The sequence below is a fragment of the Lissotriton vulgaris genome, chromosome 11, assembly GCF_964263255.1.
Source record: "Lissotriton vulgaris chromosome 11, aLisVul1.2, whole genome shotgun sequence".
NCBI classification, from domain to species: domain Eukaryota; kingdom Metazoa; phylum Chordata; class Amphibia; order Caudata; family Salamandridae; genus Lissotriton; species Lissotriton vulgaris.
The window spans coordinates 398938902-398961812 of record NC_141699.1 but is presented as its reverse complement, the minus strand read 5'-3'; the positions used below and the strand labels follow the sequence as shown (position 1 = coordinate 398961812).

The window sequence follows — 22911 nt, the reverse complement described above, 5'->3', positions numbered from 1 at the left end:
AAGAAGGTCGGCTCGTGCACAGGTCCCCCTCCAATTAAATACGGTCTGCCGCCAACGGCTCGACCCAAGCATCTTGAGCAGTACAAAGGCACTGACACATCCAAAAGAGTTTCCGCACCTTCGAAGTCCACTCCTGAGGGGGTTATGTTCCAAGAACCCTCGTATGACAACCAGTCGAAACTCTTCATCGACTCGGAATCTGGCAGGCTCACCATCCATAAACGGAAAATCGCACCAGAACATCCCTTGGAGGCGTACAAAATCCCTCTTAAACGGAAGAAAGACTCAACCACCTCACCAGTTCTTTTTGAACATGTTGAGAGCTATTCACAACAAGTTGCATATTCTCCAGCGCAAAGCTAGGAGGACGTGGGTAATGAATACAGTCAGATTGCATTCACTTATCATACTGACACTGATCAGGAGGAACCTCAACAATGGACTGATGCTGCAGACCCTGATGATTCACAAGCTGCACCGGACATTCAGTCTTACAATGTCAAAACCTCGCCTACTAAAGACACGGCGACGTTTAACGCTTTAATAGAAAGGGCAGCCCTCAACCATGACGTGGAAATGCACGCAGAACCAGTGGAAGAAGATTTCCTATTTGATACTTTCTCCACCTCTGAAAAGTCGGCAAAGACATTGCCTATGCTGAAAGGAGGCCTCAAACATGCTGCGGACATTTTCAAAGAGCCCACAAAGGCAAGGGTTATCAACCCAAGGATTGAAAAAAAGTATAGACCTGCGCCTGTGGACCCTACCTACATCAAGGGCCAGCTCCCATTGGACTCCCTCGTAGTGGCCAATGCTCGCAAGAGGGCAAACTCGCAAACTAGTGGTGATGCTCCTCCTCCGAACAAAGAATCAAAGATCTTGGAGGCGTCAGGAAAGCGGGTGGCAGCACAAGCTGCTAATATTTGGAGGATTTCAAATACACAGGCCCTATTGGCTAGATACGATAGGGCTCACTATGACACATTAAAACACCTGTTGCAACACCTGCCTGATGTTTACAAAGAGGGAGCAGAAATGATCATACAGGAGGGGAAGTTAATTTCTAATGCATCCATCAAATGTGCACTGGATGCAGCAGCTAGGGCCATTAACACTAGTGTAATGTTGAGACGTCACGCCTGGCTCCGCATCTCTGGGTTTAAACCAGAGATTCAAACAACTTTGCTCAACCGGCCAGATAACCCAGACTTCCTTTTTGGTCCCGATGTAGACACGACCCTCGGAAAAATTAAAAAGGACACTGAGACGGCAAAATCCATGGGGGCTCTGCAGTCACAGCAGTTTCGGGCCAGTTCCTTTCGTCGCTCCGGTAATAGGGGAGCCTCTAGAGGACAAGCTTTACAGCAAGCCCAGTACAACAAGGGGAGCACACAAACCACCTATACAAAAAATAACAGGGGTGGATATCGTGGGAACAGCGCCATGGGCAGAGGACGCGGAAATAACAATGCCAGATCCTCCGCTCCCAACAAACAGTGACACCTTGTCACTGCCCCCCGACCATTTAACACCTGTCGGGGGGAGACTCCAGCAGTTCCTGCCAGTCTGGGAAAGCATTACCACAGACAGGTGGGTGAGACAACTTATCCAATACGGCTATTGTCTAGAACTAACCTCCACTCCCCCCAACCTACCCCCAAGGCACCGTCTTTTGTCCGCAGAGCACATGCACTTATTGCAGCAAGAAGTACTCTCCATGCTGCAAAAAGGGGCAATAGAACTCATGCCTGCAAAAGAGCAAGGTACAGGGGTGTACTCTCTGTACTTCTTAATCCCAAAATAGGACGGTTCCCTGCGGCCCATTCTAGACCTCAGACCCCTCAACCAATACATACTGTCAGAAAACTTTCATATGTTAACCTTACAGCAGGTCCTGCCATTGCTCAGTCAGGGCGACTTCCTAGCAACCCTGGACCTCAAAGATGCATATTTCCACATTCCCATTCACCCAAGTCACAGGAAATATCTCAGATTCACCATCAACAGCCAGCATTACCAATTCAAGGTCCTGCCTCTCGGGGTCACCACTGCCCCCAGAGTGTTCACCAAGTGCTTAACGAGTGTGGTTGCGCACCTTCGGAGACAGCACATCCATGTCTATCCCTACCTGGAAGACTGGCTTGTTCAAGCAAAGTCAGCCCAGCAGTGTGCCAACCACATGTCACGCACAATTCACCTCCTACACAGTCTAGGATTCTCACTGAACTACCAGAAGTCGCACCTTCAGCCCGCTCATGTGCAGCAGTACCTAGGGGCGACAATAAACACTCTGACGGCAACAGCACAGCCAAACTCTGCCAGAGTCAACAGCATGCAGCCGCTAATTCAGAAATTCAGGCCTCAACAATCGCTCCCAGCTCAAGTATTCATGCAACTGATCGGTATGATGGCCTCCTGCATATTCATAGTCCCGCACGCGAGGCTACACATGCGTCCCCTTCAAGAATGCTTAGCACGACAGTGGAACCAGGCTCATGGGCATCTGAAAGACCTAGTGTTGGTGACCGGTCGTGCATACAACTCTCTGCATTGGTGGAACACACAAAACCTGTGCAGGGGACGACCGTTCCACGAGCCTGTCCCACAAGTAGTGCTGACAACGGACGCATCTCTCCAGGGCTGGGGGGCGCATATCCTCCATTATACTGTGCAAGGACTATGGACGGCACAGCAGCAAAAGATGCATATCAATCTTTTGAAGCTGATGGCAATCTTAATGGCATTAAAAGCGTTCAAGTTGCACCTGTGCAACAAGGTCGTGTTGATCCGGACGGACAACATGACTGCCATGTATTACATCCAGAAACAGGGAGGCACACACTCCCCGCAGCTAACTCACCTAGCCCAGAGCATGTGGAAGTGGGCCATCCAAAGGAACATCTTCCTCATGGCGGAACATCTCCCGGGCAAGGACAACCAGATGGCGGACCTGCTCAGCAGTCACAGTCATCAGATGCACGAGTGGGAGATTCACCCCTCAGTGCTCCAACCATATTTCCAGCAGTGGGGTCAACCAGAGATCGACCTCTTCGCCACAAAAGAGAACGGAAAATGCCAAAACTTCGCCGCCAGGTTCCCACACCCGCAGTCTCAGGGCAATGCGATATGGATGAACTGGTCAGGCAGATTTGCGTACGCTTTTCCCCCAGCTCAACTCATATCGCTAGTGGCGCGCAAACTGCGGCAGCACTCCATGACGCTCATCCTGGTTGCTCCAACTTGGGCACGGCAGGCTTGGTACACCACGTTCCTGGAACTTTCAGTGGTGCCTCACCAACGGCTGCGCCTCACTCAGAGCCATGGAGACATTCAGCACCCAGATCCGCAACAGTTGAGCCTTGCCATTTGGCTCCTGAGGTCATAGAGCTTGGCTACCTCAACTTGCCCCCTGACTGTATGAACATCATCAAGGAGGCAAGGCGGCCTACAACTAGGGCGTGCTATGTAGCCAAATGGAAACGTTTTGTCATCTACTGTTCCAATAATGACATGAATGCGCTAGATGCGTCCACGCAAAACATCATATGGTACTTGCTGCATCTATATCGAAGCAATCTAGCGTATACTTCCATTAGGATACATTTGGCTGCCATGGCAGCTTATCTTCAAAACAGGCAGCATCTTTCGCTCTTCAGAGTGCCTGCCATCAAAGCCTTCTTGGAAGGACTCAAAAGAGTGATCCCTCCCAGACACCCTCATTCACCTGTCTGGAATCTAAACATCATTCGCACCAGGCTCATGGGGCCACCCTTTGAGCCTCTTCATTCTTGTGAGATACAGTTTCTTACATGGAAAGTGGCTTTTCTGATAGCCATCACATCGCTACGAAGAGTCAGTGAGCTTCAAGCCCTGACAATTCAAGAGCCCTTCCTACAAATTCATGCTAATAGGGTAGTGCTGCGCACCAACCCCAAATTCATGCCTAAGGTGGTCTCGCAGTTCCACATTAATCAAACCATAGAACTGCCAGTTTTCTTTCCAAACCCAGATTCAGTGGCAGACCGGGCACTGCACACCTTAGATGTTAAAAGAGCTCTCCTGTATTACATCGACAGGACAAAAGACTTTAGAAAGACTAAACAACTGTTTGTTGCCTTCTCCCCACAACACAAAGGCAACCCTATTTCCAAATCCGGTATAGCCAGATGGATTGTTAAGTGCATACAAATCTGTTATCAAAAAGCTAAACGCACTTTAACAGTTCCCCCAAGAGCGCATTCCACACGCAAGCTAGGGGCATCCATGGCTTTCCTAGGTAACATTCCTCTAGAGGACATATGTAGAGCAGCCACATGGTCCACCATACATACATTTACCAAACACTACTGCGTAGTTGTACACTCCAAGCAGCAAGCTGCTGTGGGAAAGGCTGTTCTCAGAACTCTTTCAGACTGCTGCAGCTGGCACTGGCAACCGCCGCTAGGGAGGTAACTGCTATTTATTCTATGCACAGATATGAATTCAGCAGCCCAAATGCCTCGAACGGAATATGCTACTTACCAGTATGCATCTGTTCTTGGCATGTAGGGCTGCTGACATTCATATCACCCTCCCTCCTCCCTGGTACCTGTCACAGCTGTAGCACTCAGAATCATTTTCAGGCATGGTCATCACTTTCAGTATTACACTCCACCTCTGCCACAATGGCGAAAAACAATCCGGGGATGGAGAGGATGCCCATGCGCACTGTAGTCCAGGGGAGGAGCCACCTATCTCGTGATACTTCGAAGACTCTTCCAGGACAACAATGTGCAATCATCCGGACCCAACACTATGCGGCGATCTATGCACAGATATGAATGTCAGCAGCTCTACATGCCAAGAACAGATGCATACTGGTAAGTAGCATATTCCTTATTCCTAAATATACCATATCATCCTGGACCGTTCTTCTTTAAAACCCCACGCACAGAACTGCTTCGGCTGCTCTGGGGAGGGAAGCAACCACGTCTTAAATGGTCCATCCTCACCAGTTCGTACGATCAAGGTGGCTTTGACGGCCCAGATTTTGAGGTGTACTTTCTGTGTGCACAGGCACATTATGCCTATTAGTGGATATTCCCCCCCAGGTATATGCCGCAAGTGGCTGTGGAGGATTGGCTCGCTGACCTAATACCATTAAATGGCATTATACATGGTCCGCTTCGCACTCGTGCGACTCCACCTACCACAGTCACTGGAACAGTGGACGCTTGGAATCCGAAAAACGAGCTCCTTGACTCGCCCCTCCTATATTCCGCTAGGCTCCCACTGACTTATCATCCCTGTATATCGCTACTGCAAGAAAAGGTTTTCTTAAATTCTGCAAACGCACTCGCATCACTACATGGGGGGGACCTCTTCCATGAAGGAATATTCCGTTCCTTAGATCACTTTTTCTAGGGGGTGCAACCCACACCCTTGGAAGTCTTCTTATATGTGCGTCTGAGACAAGCGATACGGGCGGTTGTCCAAGAATTCCCACAGCTACCCCCAAATCTCACCCCACTACACCACATGCTGGGATCTACAGATGGAAAACACCTAATATCAGGCCTATACAGTTGCATACGCACACAACAGGAGGGACTCGATAGCCCGGCTCGTACGCATTAGGGGGAGGACTTGGGACGAGAGAACTAATGATCAATGGCAATACTGCTGTCTTCAAACCGGACAAATCTGTGCCAGTTGTAGATTGCGGGTTATCCACTCTTAAGTTTCTACAACGGCTTTACTACATCCCTGCCAAAAAATGTAACCTAACGGACAACGATAGGTGTGAAAGATGCAAGAGATCTGGGGTAGGGTTTCTGCACCTGGCGTGGGAGTGTCCAACGATACAGGAGTTCCGGGCCCAGGTCTTTGAGGCACTTGGGAAAATGACACCGTATACTGGAAGGGGATCCCCTGATGGCGTTATTGGGTTATACAGCGCAAATACACAAATCATACCGTAGATTTCTCGCAATATCATTACTCCTGGCCAAGCGCAGGGTGGCTTGCAGGTGGGGTAGGGGCCGCGCCCCGAAGTTTAAGGATTGGCTAGCAGACTTAATATACTGCCAGGAGCAAATGACCACATATGCCGAAACGCTTCCGAGAGCCTCCAAACCAAAGGATATATGGGGCCCTCTTCAGGGATATCTCCTCACACACAATCAGGATGAGTCAGATCCCGATTCTCGAGAACCTATATGATTGGTATGTGACAGTGTTCTTAAATCTCAACAGTACACATTTATGAAGATGTTGTTCCTTATGCTTGAAGGCCAACTGATTAGACTATGCGGGGGGTAGGGCTATGATAACGCTGTATGATGATAGTAATCTGCCTCTGATGCTTAGAATCAGATGACGCTGCACTATGTATATACATATGTTATGTAATGAATGTATGCTGCCAAAAATGAGGTAACTCAATGTATTGATGGGTAGAACATTAAGTAGAGAGTTCAACATGGGTCATTAGAAGCTTACTGCATGTCTATCAAGCTGTACTGTTGTTATATATGACAAAATCATAAATAAACGGTTTAAAAAGGTTCTATCTAATTTCAACCTCTGCCAAGCCTCTGGAGACCCTTGGACTCCATACACACTGTACCTTACTTTGGTGTATTAGATATAAAGCCAGTTTCTTACAACATTCCAATAAATAAAGAAGCACAAGTAGGACAAAAGGTCTTACAAAATCTATTCACAAACCAAAGCTCATCTTCCACCCAGCCACCACAAGACTAGCATACCGCTACAAAGTCTATGCACAGCAACTGAATCCAGAAAAGATTCACCCTACAAAACAAATAGTTTCTTACCTGTCGCTGTAGATTTGCAGCTTGAAAAACATTCTGGATTCACTAGCGAACTCACTCTACTGCGCCAGGAAGGATGAGAAGAGGAGGAAAAGAGGAAAAAAAAATAATCTTAAGATGGCCACCAAAGACGGGAGCATCTGGAGTAAGTCCGTCGACGTCACAGGAAGACTCCAAATGGTGGTATGTCAGCGCCCACCAACAACAGAAAGCAGGCATTTACTAGGCAATAGGTCTCGCAACAACATTGTTTTGAGCTATTGGCATTGAAAATGTTATTGTTTATTTTTTTTACCTTCATGAAGCATTAATCAAATGGTGTTATTGAAAATGGCAATAGCTCACTTTGTTGTAATTGCAAAATCTACTGCATTGCAAACGGAGGTATGCAAAGGTTTTAATTAATAAACATGTAATATGTGCATTGTATCGATTGGTGTTGGTACATTGCAGCAAACGCCATTCAAGTTATGTATCAAAAGTGTTGTTTTATTATGAATCTGCACCTCTAGTATTAGAAAGTAATTAGGAAAATAAAGCAATCAGTTTAAAAACAATCACCTTTCTCCTCCTGCTTCCAAAAAGCAAACCAGTGCAAGATGGCTGTAAACATCGTTACTTTGCAAAAGAATCAGCGCTGTATCCTCCACTCTTAAAACATCACGAACAGTTGCTTCCGTGATAAAAAAAAAGCCTGAAAGAAGTCTCCGGGGTTGGTTGTCTCCATTGGGTTGCCAGCAGTGCAGATGAGTAGTCACTAATTCCTCTCTGTGTATGCCTTTAAGAGCGCTTTGAGAGCCGCGCAGCTGCTGCACATGGACCCTGCTGCAGGGCAACTCGCAAAGCACCTTTAACTGTTTCCAGGGAAGAGAAGGGAGGCGTCCTCCCCATCCCCCAACAAGGTTCTTTATCGTATTGGGCTTCCCGAGGGCATAAAAATCCGCCAACCGGCCTTGCTTGGGAACTGGAGGGATTAGAAGTGGGGTGGGGTGGGGGTGGGGGTGGGGGTTGGGAGGGGGCGGTCTGACAGCTGTGCAGCCGGGCCCACTGTCTCATCCTTGCCATGTGTAAAAGCGTGTGTATACCGTGCAATACATCTTCAGGGGCCAGCTGCACTGTCACTGCCTGGAAGCAACGCCCAGAGGCACCAGGGGCAGCGTGGATGAACAGTAGAGGCAATGAAGATATGTAAATACCGCACACACTGCTGCTTCACACCCCATCTCTCACATATTGGCGCAAAACTAGAACCTCGAACAATGTAAGTACCACGTGTAGTCTACCCATTACCTCTAGAGTGTCTCAACCAGCGGCCTGTGGTGACGTACATTATATTATTCATTTATCGTTTGTATAGGGCCTATATGTCAAAGGCTACTGCCGCAACTTGAAGGTGCTTCGTTACCGTAGCATTGAGTGACAGGGAATTGTGAAGATAGCCACATGAAGGAAGGGGGTGACTCCATTGAGAGACTGAAGTATTGGGTGCTGGACACAGAGATACGAGGAGGGCAGCAGGCAGAGGTGGCAGAGAGTAGGAAAACGGAGTGTCCACTACAGCCGGGGAGAGTGGCGACAGATGCAGAAACATGGAACCAGGAGATCTGATAGACTACTAGCCGCAGATTCCTTAACATAGAATTATCCCCAGGCATGAAACTGGATACGAAAATTTTTCCTTGTCGCAGCATGTCTGCGCGCCAGGGGGTGTCGGCAAGGTCACATAAGCCCCACCCCGGCGCGCTGACATCAGTTTTTCTCTTTTCTGCGCGCAAGGCGGATCCAGATTGAGTACTGACCTGTTTTCAGGCCTTCTTTTCACTCTTTTGCATTGAGGAACAGTGTGCGAATGCCTTCGGGCTTCAAGAGGTGTACTTCTTGTGCACGTCAGATGTCTGCGACGGACCCTCACCCTATCTGTGTGTGGTATTTGGGCGAGCACCATGACTCTATGGACTGCGATGCTTTTCAGCACCTCAAACCGTAGTCCCGCCGGGAGCGCCTGATGAAATTGCTGTCGACCCGCTTGTCCAGGTCGGTCTCGTCCCAGCGTCCGTCCCCTACCTCGGAAGCCAAGAGCCGCCGACTGCGGCATCGCTCTTCGCCGCGGCCCCAAGGGCGTAGCTCGCCCGCTGGTAGGTCCTGCAGCTTGTCTCCAAGGCCTTGTCCTCGTTCGGCAGAGGGTGCGGGTTCCCCTCTGAACGTGCGACTTGCCCGTCGCCACCCTTCCCGCCATTTCCTGGAGTTGGGGCGATTAGGGCCCAAATGAAAGCCTACGCTACAGCTCTGCAGGCTTCTTTGGCTCTCCCTCCTCCTCCTGAGATGTCCTCGGATCCCTTGCCTTGAGCTGGGCCTTCCGCGGAGTCGCCGGCGGCTTCGACCCTGGCGCCGACGAGTTCGGCTTCAGGTTGTGGGAGTGTGGTGTCGTTGATGTGCGGCCCTGCAGGGTTCCCCTCTTCGACCCGCGGCGTCCCTGTCTCACCCAAATCCTGTGGCGTCGCAGGAGATCGCTGGGACTCTGGGCTTGACCCCGGCGACTTTCCTCCCTGGTGGTGCCGCGGGTGGAAGCCGGGGCCTGGGGCACTTTCCCGAGTCCCTCTCGGTCCTCTATGCAGACGGCTGCCTCGTGTAAGATCGAGCCGGTGCCTTTTCGGCGCTGTTCCTTAGCCAAACCGGCTCCGACCCGCCCCATTCTCCTAGGGAGCACGTGGTGGTGGAGGTCCACTCTGCTGCCCCGATGACCATTCCGGCGCCGATCGACGTCGCACCGTCGCCTGTGGCGGACTCCACGGCGCCGTACCGACGTCGGGTCCTCGACTCGTATCCAGAGGTTCCTTCCTCTCCGAAGGTTTGTCATCTCGTGGTCTCTTCTTCTCCGAAGATGGGATGCCACGTTGTTGCTTTTTCACCAGCGTATTCCAGGGAGGGCTCCTTGCCATCCCCGCGGCCTCAACCCTCGGACCCTCTTTTCCGCAGCTTGCGGTTGGTTGCTCCGCCGGCTTCTCCGCCTTCCCTGGAGGCCCCTCAGGCCCCCCACTTGTCCGTGGATCCTCCACTGTTCAGGGGCTGGCCGTTTATTCCTCTAGCTGGACGTGGGGACGGACGCCTAGTTTACAGGCGTCACCCACGGAGGAATTGCTTTCTTCCCCGCGACGCCCTACAGAGGTGAATGTAGCCTTTGTTTGGGCTATTTCCACAGCCGCTGGCATTTAGCGAATGGGTGACCCCGTCAGCCCTTTCTTTACGGATCATCTGTTGGAAGTTCTCCACCTGCGTTCTGATGGACGGGAGCTGCTTCTTCCATTCGATGCTTCGCTCCACAATTCTCTTCTAGGGGCCTTAGGGCCTCCTGCCACGGGTGATCCGGTGCCTCCGCCGCTTCTATATCGCCACCGTCCTGCTCTGCATGATGTAGTCTTCCTTTCTTTCCACCCTTCTTCTGCAGACTGCTTTTCCTTCATTGCCTTCATGGCTGTTCCCCCCCCCTGTCGCCTGAGGCCCGGTGGTTGTATTTATGGGGGTGTAACATCTTCACTTCCTCCAGTGCTGCTTTGCGAGCACTCAACACACTTTGTGTGTTGGCCAGGGCTACCTCCAGCCTGTGAGATTCTGTGGAGTTCCTTCTGTCTCGCGTCTCCCACGAAGGTGCCCGCGCTGATGTACGGTACCATGTGTTGAATGGTCAGGCGTTAGCCGCGTTTATTCTTCGTGTGGCCTTAGATGTTGCTGATTCTCTTGGCTGTGCTATGGCCAGCTCTGTGGCTCTCGGTCGCCATGCTTGGTTGCGGGATGGTGTTTTTCCTGAGAATATTAGGGAGCGTCTGGTTGACCTACCTTTTGATGGGGTTCTTTTGTTTAACACCCACACGGACTCTGCCATTCAACGTCTCCTTGCTGGGCTCACTCCTCCTCCTCCTCCTCCTCCTCCTCCTCCTCCGCCGCCGCTTGATGGGAGGCGTTATCCCATCTTTTTTCTGGAGTCTAGTGTTTTGATTGGCCCGTCTGTGTGGTTTGACGTGCCTTTGGGGTCCTTAGGTTGGACCCTCTCTACTGTTGGTTGCTGGTACAGCCCCTCTGGCAATTGTGTATTTTTTGGCTGATTGATAAGCCGTCTGTGGTTCTAACCGCAGGTCATTTATATTATTGTACTCTGATGCGGGATTGTTTCCCTAAGAGTCGTTCCCATGTTTTCTTTGTGACGTGTCATATCCTAAGTGGGGTACTGGTAGCTATTGTATAGCTCTGTCCTGCGCTGGGAGAGTGTGGACTCCCTTTTACGGGTTCCTCGCCTTTCCTGGCGTCGCTGTATACCACTGGTGCGGTCTCTTTGATCTTTGTCTGTTGCGCAGCTTGCGCTGCTCCAGGTTCTGTCATCTTCAGTATCTGCTGCATCGCTGAACCAGCTTTGGCATGCTGTCTACGGCATTGTGCTGTGGTGTTTCCGCCCTTTTTTGTCCGGCGTTTCGGCCTGGTCCTCTGTCTTGTGTTCCAGGACGGATAGGATTTCCTAGTATTTTCCTCTGTTCTGGTTGACGGCTTAAGTCCGCCCTACGTATTTCTCCTCTTCTAGCTGGTCCCACTTCTTTTCATGGGTCGGTTTATGTCTAGAACGGTCTTCCTTTAGGGGTTGTTCTGGATTTCCCTGGCCTTTGCCTTCATCTTGTGCTCGGCTTCGTCGGGGCGCTCGGCTTCATGGTATTTGCCAGCTGTCGGCTGCGCACGCCCGCTATTTCTGGTCCACAGTCGGGGGGCCTTGGAGTTTACCCTTGTGCTCCTGCTGGAGCTTTGCGAGATTGCGTCTTTCTTCTCACGCCTGCCCTTCTTGGCTGTGGAGCCGTTCCTGCCTTGTCCGCTGACTCGAGGCTGATGCCGGTTCAGCTGTCCCCTTCACTGTGTGTGTTCTCCTGTGGAGAGCTCTGCCTCCATTTCTACCTCTTCTCCTTGGAGTTTGGGGTGATTCTTTTCTTCCTCTGTACTCCTCTGGCATGGTCTGTCCCTCCGGGGCTTTCTAGCGGATGTCCCTGGTACCTTGAATGGGCTTGGGGTATCCTGGCCTCCATTCGCCTCATTCTTGCTTCCTTCTGCTTGGCGGGGGCTGGACCGACCCTTCTTGTCCCCATTACACAACCCCTACTGGGGCCCTGTGTTTCTTCCTACTGGGGAGGCTCTCTCGCAGGCCCTCCTCCCTTCTGGGTATGGCTAGGGTATCTATTCTACGTTAAGAAATCTGCGGCTAGTAGTCTCTATCAGATGTTCAAGTTACTTATCTTCGGTAACAATGTATCTGTTGGAGACGATTCTAGCCGCAGATTCCTTCCCGACCCGCCCTTCCTCCCCGTTCTGCGGCGACCTTCAGCTTGGTCTTCTGCACTTGCCTGCCTCCGGGTGGTTTTGTCTTCTGCGAGTGCCCTCTTTATCTTCCTCCCTAGTGGGATGCTTCTTTCTGTTTGTTTGATCCAGTCCTTCCTTTCTGGTGATTGGTTGGTGGGTTCATTGGTACTTCTGCGTCCCTGCACCCTGGTCTTCCAGTGTGGGGCCTACTCATGCTCTTCTCCCTTTTTCATTGCTTGACATTTCTGACTCCTCTGCAGTCCTCTGAGTTGGGGTCTTTTGGCTGTGCCTCGGCCCTTCGCTCTTTACAAGGGATGCGCATCTCCTTGCTGGTGTTGTCTTAGGGTAATTTGTTGTTACTCTTCTGTTCTGGCCTTGTTGTCCTTCACTGTTTATAGACTGTGGTTGAAGGCCTCTTTCGTCTGCTGTGACATTTTCCCCATGATTTTCTGCCCCCAGGGTGGATTTCATATTTGCTTGCAGGTTTGCTTCGCAGTAGCTGTGCTCTGCTCTTCCCTTCAATGACTTTCGGTGCCACAGTACCTGGCACTCTCCCGAATGGTGCCGTTCCTCACCATTCGCTTCTTCCCTTTCTGATTTTTTTCGCACATAGTTCCCATATTCTCACAGTTTTGTTTGTGATGGCTCCGCGTTGTTGCGCAGAAAAGTTCTCAGAAGAAAACTGACGTCCGCACGCCGGGGTGGGGCTTATGTGACCTTGCTGGCGTCACGCCCGCGAACGTCCGAGCGGAGTCACGTGATACCGCCCTCTGGCGCGCAGAGGTGCTGTGGCATAGAAAACTTTCCGGATCCAGTCTCACGCCTGCAGATAATTCTACGCTTAGGAATCTGCGGCTAGAATCTTCTCTACCAGATACATTGATACCGAAGGTAAGTAACTTGTACTTTAGTTTGAACTGTTCACACCACACAACACTAGCATGAACCAGGTCCGTCCAGCCTTCATAGCGCTATACAAAATTTTGTATTCCGGCAGAGGAAAGTGCAACACATATGTAATGAGCATTTAGCAGACCCCATCCCAAGAGTAATCTGGTATAATACGGTCCTAGGTCTTCAAGATGATAAATTGTATGGGACTGCAGTTTGCAGGGGCAGGGCCGTGCCAGGCCCCTTACTGGAAAACGCTCCGCAGGCCCTGGCGAGACAGACGTCTGTGGAGTGGACAACATTGAAAAGACAACCTCTACCTAATAAACACGCGGCTGAAGTAACCTGATGCTGCTGATTCTAAACAGATTTCCACACTTAAGATAAGAAATTGCTTTGCGACAGCCGTATAGCAGACGATCCAGTCTGGCGGGGCCATCTGAAAAGGAGAAAGGGCATCGGTTACAAAAACCCATTTCCAATGGCAGCCCACCGTTTAGCATAAACGGTGACGCCAGCCAATGGAAATGAGGGGTGGGGCTTCAAGCCCCCTTCTGAAAGTCCTCATCCACAATATCACTCGCCAGCGAGCAGCGCATGCTCTGCAGCGCTAGACAAGACCTAAAAAAGGAAAGATATACTACAATTAGGGACCCAACCACTAGATGGCTGAATAATGCACAGCAAGTGAATCCAGAACATTTTTCAAGCTCAAAACTACACCGACAAGTAAAACTTTTCGATGTTCCAATAATGAGGAACACCACAGACACAACCGGTATCCACACCACCAATTCCAAGGGAATGCCCTGTCTATAGTTCTTCAGCTAAATGAACCTGTACTAACTGGGATCTTGTTAATACCTTTAGTGATAAACCAGTGCAGACGGACGACTATGGGGATGGTCCTAGTAGCTCGATTGTGGGCCATACAAACTGGGTGCTCTGAACTGGTAGAAATGACACATTAGACTAGTAAAACCGCCAGTTTTGTAGAAACTGTTAACAATACAAGGGGTACAGAGTTACCCAGAACCCGCCAAGCTCAGTCTTTTGTGGCATGGCTCTTGGGGACTTAAAACATTTACATCTAGGGTTATAAAACTACAACGCAGATAAATGAAGTATTAAGGGAAGTCAGGAGATCAACGACACACGTGATATGTGGTAAAAAGGGCTAGGTTTATACATTGGTGCATAAAATAACTTGACGCACAACCAAACAGGGTACTCTACCAAACATTTTGTCTAATGCTCCCACAAGATGAAAAACTAGCGTATAGGTCCATGAAGTATCAGCAATAAACAATCCTAGCATGTTGCAGGAATTTGTTGTTTGCCTAAGCTGTGATCAAAAGACTCTCGGAAGGGGCAAATAGATTTGCACCACCAAGGTTGGTGGCCACTCCGATGTGAACCTTTAAAATTGTTCTAACACAGCTAAGGAAGACCCTATTCAAAGCTAGGCACAGAGGAAGACTGAAATACAGGACAATGGCTGTACAGGAACCACATCTACAGATACCAAGGACTGAATAGTCATGAGAACTAGCCTAGACTGTATTCTATTTCATCCAGTTGATACAACTACCAGACTTTTTCTAACAACCAAAAAAGCAGACAAAGAACTCCCTGCACACACTAGTTAGGAGATTGGAGTTTTATTATCGGCAGCAAATATACTCCTGGAATAAGGGAACTTGATTTTTCATCTAATTCTTGCACACAAAGGTTTAATGGTCACAAAAGGAACCATTGCCAGATGGATAGTGCACCTGTTTTCAACAACATCCACACTTTACATCTGCCTCCCAAGTGAAAGTAGTGCTGCTATTTTATCTTAAGATTTTTGCTGCTCCGAGGCCGCGCTCTCCTCCCCATTGCCAGAATATGCCCCGTTAGAGGGGCGCTTGTTACAAGAGCAAGTTCCCAATAAACTAGTATCCCTGACTTATAGGGCTTTGAATAATAATATACCGGATAGGCTGGGGAAGCTAAGAGCAGCCTGGGAACGGGACTTGGGAGAGATGGACACACTGGATTGGGAGGCGGCTCTAATGCATCACAGAGAAGTCACGATTAAATCCCGATTGTGCCTCATCCAATATAAGGTATTGCACAGGGTATACTATGACAGTTAGGCTACATCGTATGGGCAGAGCCAGTGACACTTGTTGTTTGAGGTGTGCGCACCTACAGGGGACCTTTTATCATATCATCTGGGACTGCCCCATTGTACACACTTATTGGACGCAGATACTGAGGGAACTGAACAGAGTATTAGTGGTGACGCTTGCAATGGATCCCAAGTTTGTGTTATTGGGCATAACTACCGAAGTGGATCTGAGTCGCCCACACATGATCTTTGCGCTGCTGGACCTGGTGGTAGCAAAACGGGACCTGGCGCGAGCATGGGGAGCGCCATCGTCCCCCCCCCCCCTCAAGTGGGAGAATGGAGGAGGGGGATGGATATATACATGGCGGCTGAAAGGGTGACCTATAAAGCTAGGGGTTGTCCTCGAAAGGTCTGCAAAGTCTGGGGCAAATGGAGGAAGTATCATAGCCTTGATGGAGGGTCTGGGACCAAACTGACATATCACATCTCCTGCTGATTGAGACCCTACTTCTCGTCCCTGGGCGGTGGGTCATGGGACCAAATAATATGGGGACCTCTGAGGGGGTGACGGAGTCTGGTGCAGTTGTGTATCATGAGCGGCGGGTGGCTGCCCTAGAGACACAGTGTATGATGCTAGTACGATGGATGGTGGATGGGTTGGTGGGGGGATGCCTGGAGTATGGAGTATTAACTGTGACTTACCAACTGTGTTTGTGCTGATTTTAAATGCAAATAAAAATATTTAAAAAAATAAAAATTGTGCTGCAGAAAGGCTATTCACCTGTAACAGTAGTTTTGCAGTGTGAAGACTTTTCTGGATTCACATGAGACCCTCTCACCTCCCCAGTGAAGAGGTGTGGTTAAGCAAAAAGGTGAATAAGTAACACATTAGACAGATAATATTCCCTAAGACAGTACAAGTCACCAAGAAAGGGAGAATAAAAATCTACAGATGGCGACCACACACTGGCATTACCGGCTTGCGTCAAATACCTTTGTGTGCCTCTACCCGGTAAACGCCTGAAAGGAAAAACCAAAATAGGGACATTTTTGGTCTCTGCTACTAGATGGCAGAATAATGTGTGTGTAAAACCCAAAAAGTCTTCATGCTGCCAAACTATTGTTACTAGTGAGTATCTGTTTTCTAATTAATTAATTATACAGTACTGTCACTCAGGATTTTTTTTAGTTGGATAAAATTCCACAAACTGAAGAAGTGCTTTTCTATTTGACTCTTGCTTTTACTTTCTCTGTGCAGGTGATGTCTATCTTGATGCATGGTGATGCTGCGTTTGCTGGACAGGGCATTGTGTATGAGACATTTCATCTCAGTGACTTGCCTTCTTATACTACTCACGGGACTGTGCATGTAGTAGTCAACAATCAGGTAAGTATTCATGTTTTACTTTATCATTTCAGTGTCCCACCTGTTTTTGTATTAATATTCAATTTTGCGTAAGCACTAGTGCACTCCAGTTAAAGTATTGAAGGGCTCCAACTCTATTTTTCCCATGCATATTTCTTACTCAAATGAACAAATGCTTACAGGTCATGTTAGTTCTCTTTCAACTCATATTTTTTTGGCACTGACTGCCCTATGAATACTTTCGGTTCACCCCAAGGGGGGGTGGGGGTCACAATACACATGAAAAAAAATATGGCCCTTGGAAGCGACCCTTGCCCAAGGGGTAGCTTCCATTTTTATATTTTAATTATCCCGGCCCTAGTGGGCTTTTCTGCCTGCCCCCCCCCCCCCCCCCTTCTCCCCCTACCCGGGGCCATAAACTAGGCGATTGGTCCCCAGGGAGGACAGAAAAATCTTCAAATTATTAGGCTCCCTAAGAAAGCGACCCTTGCCCAAGGGGTCGCTTCCTTCACATAAGAAACACATCCCTGGTGTCTAGTGGGGGCATTCCTGCTGCACGCCGCTGTGCGCGATGGTGCAGCAGCAATGCCCTGCATTGAGACATTAGAGAAGAGAAAACACTCTTTCCTCTCCCCCGATGCCTCAATGTTCAACAAATCCCCCCCACCCTGCCCCACAGGAGCAGCAAACACTAATCATGATGCCTGGACACCTGGAAGCGAATGACTTCCAGCGCATCCTGGGCTCCATGATGACTTTGGCGCGCGCTGACGTCCTGGGATTGCCCGGGAAAGGGGGTGGGGGGGAGGTCGGGGTGGCAGCGGAAACTCTTCCGCTGCCATCCCCCTCTGTGGGGGCTAGATCACCTGCCCATACGGGGAGCGCCAGCGCTTCCCCCCCCATATGTGTTTGCCATGACTGAGTGGTTCGGTCATGAGCACACGCCAACCGTGACACTGAAAGAGTTAACAACCTCAGAATACTCAACTTTTGAATACCTTGGAGTTGAACTTGCAACTAAAGGCACCTTTCCTATCAAACTTCACAACATCTACCACCCACATTGTGATCTCACTCTCTTTCAGAGGAACTAACCGACCTAGTAACACAGTTCTCCCTAACGGACGTGAAGAACGTTTTCTTGGGCGACTTCAATATTCAATGGAATAACTCTGAAGATACCACTGTTCGCCTTCTAACTAACCTTCTTGATTTAAATGACCTCAAGCACCTCTGCAGAGAACCAACCCATTGTAAAGGCTCCACCCTAGATGCTATAATCAGCAAAAATGATCTGATCTCACTTCAATCCATCACACCTAGCGACTGGTCTGACCACCATCTCCTACTTTTAAATATCAAGACCCTCAGTCTTTGAATAAAGCTCACACAGCCCCTTCCAAATAATCTACACACTGGGCTAGGAATATCGAACAAATTCCTGTAACGGAATTGGAATCCAGGGTACGGGCCCAGTTACATCCCCTTGCTCACACTGCTGAGGACCTCACCGCCCACTACAATACAACAATGATTGATGTCCTCGACCAAGTAGCACTGCTCAAACAAAAACAATTTAGAAAAATACAATCGAGATCCTGGTTCAACTCAGATCTGAACAATGAGGAGACAACTTAGACGAGCAGAAAGGACTTGGTGACAGTTCCCCTCTACAGTGCACCTCTCTCTTCTAAGATCTGCAAGACTTTCCTATAAGAAACACATCTTAAAAGAAAAAGCCACCTTCTTCCGCAACCAACTTCACCACGCTAAGCGCAGACCTAGGGAGCTCTCCAACACGGTCAAATGACTAACTACCCTTACCTCCACTCTAGAAATAACAGCATCCAATCTTCTGTGAAGAAATTGCCAATTTCTTCATTGATAAAGTAGCAACAATTGAGCGATCCATCATCCAAGTGGATGATCCGTCTTCCATTCCTACCCACCCCACTGTCTCGCGTTCCTCCACTTTTGCCCCTACTTCAAATTTAACTAATGACCGATTGGTCCCAACTATAACAAATGTAGAATATGATCTTCTGTAACCGAAAAATAATGCTAATTAGCTTGATTTCAAACACATGACCGAAAGTGAAGTCTTCAATGTAATTGCAAACCTGAAGACCACATCCCACACCTATGACCCCCTCCCATCCTCATTAGTACAAAACCTCAACCACATTATTGCCCCTTTTTGGGCAAAAATCATCAATTCATCTCTTCTCAGGACTTGTACTGACCTCCCTTCAAATAGGCCAAATCACTCCCATACTCAAAAAAGCAGGGGCTGACCCTAACGACCTCAATAATCTCAGACCTATCACTAACCTCCTGTTCCTTGCCAAAACAATGGAGAAATGCGTGCTTCTACAACTCAACCAACATATAGAGGAATTCCACCTCCTGGACACCATTTGGTCAGGATTCAGAAAAGGCTGTAGCACTGAAACTGCTTTGCTCAATATCCCAGACAATATTTGCAGATCCCTGGATGAAGGTGACGCATGCCTCCTAATCCTACTTGACTTATCAGCAGTGTTTGATGCTGTTAATCGCCCAGCATTAATCGAGACACTTACAACTGCCATGGTATCAATGGCAAAGTCCTGAGCTGGTTCTCATCGTACCGTCAACATTGCTCACAACAAATAAAAATCAATAACTTGCTCAAAACGAACACAAGTGCCCCAGGGTGTTCCCCAAGGCTACGTTCTCGCCCCATCCCTTTTCAATCTCTTCATGGAGTCCCTCACTGTGATTCTGGACCAAGCAGGGGTCAAATAATCACCTATATGCCGATGACACTGAACTGTACTACAAAATTAAATCGCATAATGACATCACACATCTGAACGAAACTCTAATCAAGATACAAACCTGTCTTAACAACAACCACTTAAAGTTGAACCCCAACAAGACTGAACTACTACTTTTCTCACTGAAAAACAACCCCTACCAATATAAGTCTGGCTCTCGAACCTTGACTCACTAAATTGTTCTCTTACACTATCCAACTCTGTAAAGTCCTTGGGCATAACTCTGGACAAAAACTTGTCTTTGAAAGACCACATCAAAAACTCTGCCAAAGTGGAACGGTACACTCTTAAACACCTCAAGAAAATCAAACCTTTATTCCATCTAATAATTTTAAGTTGGTAGTGCATTCTCTTGTCCTCTCAAAATTAGATTATGGCAACGCCATCCTCACAGGAACTCAGAAATCCCACCTTTACCCCCTTACAACTGTTCTCAACTCAGCTGCACGACTTCTAACAGGTGTTTAACAAATTGAGCACATCTCACCGGCCCTCAAGAGCCTCAACTGACTCCCCATTAAAGGACGATGTATCTACAAAAACTGCTTGCATTACACATAAATCCCTGCACACTCACAACCCAATCTACCTTTATGCTAAACTTTCCAAACCAGGAATAGCTAGGGCACTGAAGCTCCAACTCACTTCTCATTCCTCCCAAACTGAAAAAGAAATCTTCGCAGACTCGCTCTTTCTCTGGTATTGCTCCTAGGATCTGGAACTCACTCCCTAGAGATCTCCGATGCAACCCATCCTTTTCCTGCTTCAAATGGGACCTTAAATACCTACTGCTAAACAAATTCCTTAAATCCCAAACAATCTGAGTAATGTTCCCAAAGTTCACTCCCAATCCTTCCTGACCCTTTAAGGAGGTCATCTGATTGCTGAATCGTATACTATTTCATTCTTGCCATGATCTTGTGATGAACTAATGGGCCTCCTATTGTATTTACCCTGACTGCACGAAGATTTTCTTGATCGGTATATATGTATTTACTTCAATTGAATGATCCTCATCTTGTGTACAGCGCTCTTACCTTCTGGTCCAGCTAGCGCTATATAAAACCTTTAAATAAACAAAAATAAAGGCGAAGTAAAGGCATTACTTCAAGGAACAATTGAGAGAGTCCCATACAAATACCAAAACAGGGGTTTACTCTGTTTACTTACTAATACCAAAGAAAGACTGAACCCTAAGACCCATTCTGAATCTACGGCAACTAGATCAATACTTACTGTCAAAACATTTTCACATGGTAACACTACAAGATGTAATACCACTATTGCAAAAAGGCGACTTCACGAGCGCATTAGACCTGAAGGATGCTTACTTTCACATTCCAATTGTAGGAAAGTGGGTTTCTGTTGCAGTAACCCCCCACTTTTTGCAGGATGACTGATGCACATTTCCTTGGTGTGCCCTGGGTCCCTGCCAATCAGGTACCTTGGGCCTGTGTTCCTTCCCTAAAAACTAAACTAAAGCCTAAACCCAATTGGCATCTCTGGCCACATGTCAGCCCCTGGTAAATGGTGCCCTAGTTACCCAGGGCATTGTGACCAGAGAAAGCCCCTAAGGGCTGCAACACTTATTGTGCCACCCTTGAGGGCCCTGTACCCCGACACCCGCACACTGCCTTGGCAGGCTGAGTGTCCTAGTACAAAACAAAACCGAGAGTCGACATGGCACACATCCCTGTGTGCCATGCCCACCACACCACTGCCCTGACATACCTCAGTCACCTCTCTAGCTGGGTGCCCTATGCCAGTGGTGTGGGCACAGGTGCATGAGCCTTTTGCCCCTACAGTGCCCATGTCTATTCCTGGATCCTGTAAGGGCTGCCATTTAGAGTATATGGTGCTGGGAGGTCGTCATCGCGAACTCCCCAGCACCATAATGGCTACACTGAAGACTGAGAAGTTTGGTATCAAACCTCTCAGCACATTAAACCCACACTGATGCCAGTGTGGGATTTAATGTAAAATGCACACCAGAGGGCAACTTAGAGTTGCCCCCTGAACCTAACCTACAGCCAGCGTCCTGACTGAGAGGCTACCTAGGCTGCCACACAGCAGACATGTTGCTGGACCCCTGATTAGAGAGTCATCTGCTCTCCTGGGCCTGCAACAATGCACATCCTTGGAGGAGGCGCTAGGCCTCCTCCCCCAGGATGGGCAGGGGGAGCTTCAAAGGCAATGCTGCCTTTGTGAGCTTCTCCAGGCCCTCTTGCTGTACTCAGCAACTGGCCCCCACCGGTTCTGACCCCCACTCTGGCGGGAAAAACAAAGGAAGGAAAGTGGGTGTACCAGCTTCTGCCAACCATACCCCTTAGGTGGGGGAGGCGAGGTAAAGCACAACTCCGGGCTCTCGACATTTTGAGAATGGGGAGCCCTACCCAATCCGAGCTAGGCTCCTGCCCCCCTCCCACTGGAGAGTGGCAGGATAGGGGGTGTGCTCACCCCAGGACAGGGACCCATTGGTCCTTGCCCTTGCCCTACCTGTAATGCCCCTACATTTAGTATTTAGGGGCTCCTTGAACCTTCCTCCCTCAGATCTCGATTTTAAAACAAGAAGAACAAGAAACAAGAAGACCTGCCGTGCAGCTGCTAACAAGAGGACAACACCAACTAACTTAGCCCCAGAAACCTACAGGCCTGTTGATCCTTGAACCTGCTCCTGCTAAACCCCGGCATCTCCTGCGGACAGCCACCTCGAAAAACCCGGAGGACCTGCCTGCCTTGCTCATCTAAAGACTGGGACACCCATGAGCAGTGGTTCTGCTCAAACAGCAACAACCCCTGGTGCCAGTCAGGAACCGCAAATCCAGCACACTCTGCACCCGCCCAGCCTGTGCCTGAGTTTACAAAGACCCTGAGGACGTCCCCATGGCGACTGTGACCCGGATTCCAGTGCCCAAAGACTCTCCTCGACGATCCTGACGATGCCTGCAGCCTCACAAGAAGGGACCCCTCCAACCGCGACCAGCTGAGGGTAAGAGTTCCCGACGTCCAAAGACACCCCTGCACCCGGCGCCCCACGGCGCCCAACTCCTGGGTGTCTACCTTTCCTCCAAGATCCCAACTTACCTCTCGAAGTGGTGGTCGCACCTGAAGAATCTCCGTCCCTGAGCCTGCAGCCTTTGTTCAACTTCCAAGTCTCCCATTGAACAACATTGAGCGCCCGACGGCTCAAAAGCACCCTGCACCCAGCTGCCCTAGTGCCCCTGGGAGTGCAACCTTTGTCCTAATCTACTTCCCCATTTGCCCTGAGCAAGTGACCGGGAACCCAGCTCCCACAGCCTCGTGGTCTGCCTGCTAGCAGCCACCAACCGAAGGCCCTCTATCCTTCATAGGATAACATTGGGCCTACTCTCTCTGCACCCGGTTGCCCCTGTACCGCTGAGGGTGTAACAACTGTACCTACCTGACCCTATGAGACCCCTGAATCTATGCCCAGAACCTTAACTCTGCCAGTCGAGTACTTACCCAAAAGCCGAAAACTCACTTTTCTTCCATAGGGTAAGCTAGACTGGTTTCACTTAGAATTTCTTTTAAGTGTGGAGTTTTGAAACTTTA

At 49.1% G+C, this 22911-nt stretch overlaps 1 protein-coding gene across 4 annotated transcripts in view; it reads left to right on the top strand.

The window, feature by feature from the left end:
- Positions 1–22911, top strand: part of OGDH (oxoglutarate dehydrogenase) — a 514759-nt gene that overhangs the window by 293272 nt on the left and 198576 nt on the right. For all 4 annotated transcript variants that reach the window (XM_086943425.1, XM_086943426.1, XM_086943424.1 and 1 more), the window contains one exon: positions 16412–16540. In XM_086943425.1, the coding sequence (XP_086799551.1) occupies positions 16412–16540 (129 nt within the window). The remainder of the gene's footprint in view (positions 1–16411; positions 16541–22911) is intronic.